This window comes from Cystoisospora suis, assembly GCF_002600585.1.
Source record: "Cystoisospora suis strain Wien I chromosome Unknown contig_1020, whole genome shotgun sequence".
Classification (NCBI taxonomy): domain Eukaryota; phylum Apicomplexa; class Conoidasida; order Eucoccidiorida; family Sarcocystidae; genus Cystoisospora; species Cystoisospora suis.
In genome coordinates this window covers 67,436-72,384 of record NW_027153821.1, presented here as the reverse complement: position 1 = coordinate 72,384, position 4,949 = coordinate 67,436, and the positions used below count along the sequence as shown (strand labels likewise).

The following is a 4,949-nucleotide window of genomic DNA, read 5'->3' as shown; positions in this document are numbered from 1 at the left end:
AAGAGTGAAAAAGAAAGAGTGAAAAAGAGAGAAAGAAAGAGTGAGAAAGAAAGAAAGAAAGAAAGAGTGAAAAAGAAAGAAAGAAAGCCTCTCGGAGACGGCAGGATCCAACTGTGTACGGATTGACACAAGGAAAGAACAAATTTCAGCTCTTGGGCCTCTTCTTATTTTCTATCTATCTATCTATCTCTCTTTCTATAGATATACGGGCACATCTGCAAGCAATCAGAGAGGAAGGAAAGTTTATCTATCCGCCTATCACTCCAAGCTCTCACATACACTCAGTGTAGACGTCAGCCATACATGCATGCATGGCAAGTATTCGCATACATCACACACATACACATCCTTTTCTATTCCATTTGTAAACATATCGGTTATGTATACATATATAGACACTTCAGAAAGATTGACTCTATGATGTGTAGATGACCGGAGAGGGGGAGAGTGAAGAGAAAGAAAAGAAGAGACACCAGTCCCCCGCTGTCTACACACCCGGGCACGTATCAGAGAGAGAAAGATCGCAAGGAGTCTCTGCCTTGGAACCTCTGCTACCTACACAACTAACTATCTATCTATCTCTGTCTATATACGTCTATCATCTACAAGTCCAACTATCTGCCTCACTCTCTATCGATGTCTATATATGCCAACACCTGAAGAGAGGGAGAATGAATGAGACAAGATTTGAGAGATGGATGAAGAGAATGAAGAGGGGAAATTCAAATCCTTTTCGTCTTTCTCTTCTCTTCATTCTCTCTTTATTTTCTTCTTCTGTCCTTACACGAAGCTGTCGCCATGATCTGTTGAAGCTCCACTCGATCCTCTTCTCCACCTTTTTCTTTTTCTTTTCTTCCACTCAAGTCCTTTTCTCCCTTCTTCTCTATTATCATCTTTTCCTCTTGATCGACCGCCTCCTGTCTCTTTTCTTGTTCTAGTTTCTTTCTTTCATATTCGTCTCCGACTGTATCCGCAGCGGCTGTCCCTCCCAAGACACTGTCAGGTCCAGCAATGCATGCGCCAAGAAGAAAGAGAAGAGATTGGAGAGAGAAGAAGAAGGTCGTGAAAGAAGAGAATTCACAGTCAAGGAACTTCAGAAAAAGGAGAAAGAAGAGACAACCACAGAAACAGAGAGGAGGAACAAGAAGAAACCTCTTCCCGTCAAAAGAACGATCTGAAAGAAATCTGAAGGAAAGACAGAAAGAAAGAAGAAAAAAGAAAAAGAAGCGATGAAAATGATAGATAGAAAAATAGATAGATTAAAGATAGATTGAAGATAGATAGAATATGAGAGGATGGAGAAGGAGACGGTGAAGAGGCATGTGTAGATGTCTACCATTTTTTCCTCTGAGCCGGTAGGGGAGTGCGCAGTGAATGAATAGAGAGATAGAAAGAACAAGAGGAGATTTTAAAATGAACTTGTCGTGAATGAGGACCCCTCGGCAGAAAGAAAGAGACTTCTTTCACGCGTGGAAAACTTTCTTTCCTTTCCACTCTATCCACCCATCCATACAACCGTATCGCTCTATTCAGTCACCTACCTACTACCTACCTGACTATATACTTATCTATCTATCTATCTATCTACCTATCTTTATCTATCTATCTACCTACCTTTATCTATCTATCTATCTATCTATCAATCATTAGCCTAGCTGTCTACCTCTGAGTTTCTACTTCAACGAGACGAGTAGCTCTCTGGTCGTGAGAATGAGAGTGACGATAGAAAGATGTTTTCCTTCTCTTCTTCTGTCTCCTTTCCTACCCGACAAAGATGGCTCCGAGAACTCCCCCTGTCTCGAATACAATCACAGCCCACGCTGAGAAAAAAAAAAAGAAGAGAATGAAAAGAAAAGCAAAAGCCGGTGCTTGATTCAAAGAAAGAAAGAAAGAAAATCTTCTTCACTCATGCGGAGGAAGTAGTCACTCCGTACCCCCTCTCCCTACATCTCTTTCTCTCGTTCATCGACGAACATATCTTTCGCTCTATAAATCTCCCTGTCCCTCTCCTTTTCTTAAGATAGAAACTGAAACGAAAACCGAAAAGCTCTCTAACTTCGCAAAATTCGTCCAGCTATTCTCTTGCTCTTCACACAGGACCAGTCTACGTCGTCCCTTCCCTTCTTCTTCTCTCTCGCGCATCTTCACTGAGAAGCCACATAATGGAGAAAGAGAAGAAGAAGAAGAAAAAAGAAAACAAGCAAAGGAGGACTGTCTTTTATGACACAACCTTAACTGTGGGACAAACCCATGGCAGGAGCAAAAATCGCCTCTTGCCACTCTTCTCTCTATCGAAGTTTTCATTAGTTGCGTCTCCGTGCCTCCCTCCTTCCCTTTCCTCTCAGCTGTACACGGGCGTATCGACATCTGACATGAAAGACTTCTTCTTTCCCCCAGGTGTACGTACATACACCTGAGATGCAAATACACTTGAGGTGTACCCCGTACACCTGGGGGTGCACAGACACTCGAAGTGTATATACACCTGAGTTGCAGATACACTTGAGGTGTATATACACCCGAGGGTGAAACACTAAACATGCGACATATGGGAAGCCCTCTTGTTTCCTACTTACATGCTTGTTTATTGGTAAGCGAAAAGAAATCTTCAAGAATGAGAGACATCCAGTTCATGAGAAGATACCGAACGAGCTTCATCGAGAAATAGGCCACACACAGTACCCCTATCCATCGACAGTTCAGCGCCTTCAACCATACATCTAAACCTCCTCGAGAAGAAGAAGAGGAAGAAGCCTTTTGTTCCTCTTTCTTCTTTTCAGTGCGCTTCCTTTGATCTTTTTCGTCAGAAGAAGAGAAAGGAGAAGTTCTTTTACTCGGAGCTCCCCGGTGTCTGATAGTTGTATTCATCGGCTCATCTCGAGAGTGGGCTGAGACCGAGGAGACGGCAGCAGAAGAATCGAGACAGATTTCCGATTCTTCTTTTTTCCTCTTTTCACTTTGCGTTTCTGAAAGCGATGCAAGATGATCATCTGGACTGTCGATAAGGAAGAAGAAGAGAAGAAGGCCACAGAGAAAAACACATACAGAGGGAACGAAGAAGACGAGACGCCAGGAGGGGATAAGAGGAGAAGGGGAAGAGGAAAAAGAAGAAGAAAAGAAGCTAGAGGAAGAAGGAGAAGGAGCGAAGAAAGAAAGAATCTCTCCGGTCATGTAGGACGCAGCCATACTCCCCACCTGTTGGCATGTAGACCAGACACCTGAAGAAAAAACGGAAATGCCAAAGAGAAAGACATAGAAACTACAAGAAAAGAGAAAGAAGAAAAGAGAAAAGAAAGAAGGAAAGAAGAGAAAAGGAAAGAAGGAAAGAGTGGGAAAGAAAGAAAGGAATCCCTATCAGGTATATTCGAGCGCTAGGAGAGACAACAGCAACACTCAAGCAAAAACAAAGATGAAATCCCTTCCGCCTCCCCTCTCGTGTTGGCGCGAAAAGACGAGCAAAGGTGAAGAAGAAGAAAGAGGAAGAACATGAGCTTAGAGGCATAAAAGAACATACAGACAGAGAGAGACAGTTTGAGCCATGAACTACAGCAAACCCGTAGAAATAGATAGATTAAGAATAGATTGAAGATAGATAGCAAGGACATGCATAGATCTCTTTCTCTTTCTCTGTGTGTTTGTATCCTGATCGAAATATGTGAATCTCTATGTCGATCTGTCTACCTTATCTTTCTTTCATTCATTTCCCTCTTTTCTCCTTCCTTTCTTCGTTGTCTCCCCTCCCCAATGCGTGTGTAGTACTAGTAGTAGTAGGAGTAGCTTATTATCCTTCTTACCGAATGCAGATGCCCCTCCGCCTTTCATTCGCTTCAACCACTGCCGGAGAATCGACACAAGAAAAGGAAAGACGAGAGCCTGAGAGGCTCCATTCACTCCCCAAGCGACGAGAAGAATCGAGAAGTGAAGGAGGTGAAGAGGGAGAAGAGAAATAAGAAGACAAGAGAAACTGGAGAGAGTATAGGAGAGAAGAAAGAAAGATTTTAGTCCTGTCATGTCCTTTCTTGAGGAGGTTCCTCTCTCAAAAGCCGACGGAGAAGTGTTCTTTTTCTGAGAGAAGAAAGAAGCCACTGTAGAAGAGAGAAAGAGTTGCACGAGAGCATAAAAGAAGAGGAAGGAAGTATCGACCCATCCGAGATCTACGGTAGACAAAGACAACTCCTGGAGAAGCTTCGTTCTAGCTGAAGCAAAAGGTTTACGTGTAAGATAGAGAGATGAATAGCACGTATAAGACAAGAGAAACTGTTGAAGCTGTAGTCTCCCGATCCTATCGGACAGTCGCGATGAAGAAGAAGATGATGAGGACAGGGGAGAAGAAGAGGAAGAGAGAGAGAAGAGAAAAGAAGAAGATCTCTTCCACGTCGAGATAAAAGACGGAAAGGAAGATGCTGAAGAAGAGAGAGGAAGAAGACCCACGTCTTTAGGAACCGAGAGAGAATCAGCTGGCGAGGTTGCGTTCGGAAGGAAATTGTCCTTCTCTGGGTAAGATCTCTTCTCCTTTCCAAGTGTAGATGACGGATCAGAGCAGGAAGAGATGTTGTGGGAAAGACGAGAGGAGGAAGAAGATTTGAGAGAAGGAAAGAAAAAGAAAGAAGAAAAGGAGGAGGAAGAAGAAGGAAGAACCGGAGGAGGAAGATGAGAAGTAGAAGAAGAATCGAGGGTTGCAGCTGTGGAGAGAAGATCTGTAGATGGATGCGCGAACTTCCCCTCGGGATGTGAAGAAGAAGTATTATGAATGAGATATGTCTGCTCTTCTTCTTTGTTCTTTTGAATCAGTTCTTTCTTTTCTTGTTTCTCTTCTTTCTTATTCTCTCCAGACTTCTTCTTTCTCTCTGTCTCTCTCTTCTTTTCTGTTCCTCTATCGTCTTCTCCATCTTCTTTCTTGAAAGCTTGCTTTCTTCCTCTTCTTCCTTCACACCTGGCATAGTCGTCTT

General features: G+C 43.0%; 1 protein-coding gene across 1 annotated transcript in view; it reads right to left on the bottom strand.

Annotated features, from left to right (window-relative positions):
* Positions 1-4,925, bottom strand: part of CSUI_002417 (major facilitator family protein) — a gene marked incomplete at its 5' end in the record, with an annotated part of 8,121 nt that extends 3,196 nt beyond the window's left edge. Inside the window, 4 exons of the mRNA XM_068062618.1 lie at positions 785-1,185; positions 1,766-1,820; positions 2,577-3,218; positions 3,795-4,925. Coding sequence (XP_067925416.1) covers positions 785-1,185; positions 1,766-1,820; positions 2,577-3,218; positions 3,795-4,923 — 2,227 coding nt within the window. The remainder of the gene's footprint in view (positions 1-784; positions 1,186-1,765; positions 1,821-2,576; positions 3,219-3,794) is intronic.
* Positions 4,926-4,949: the final 24 nt, after the last annotated feature.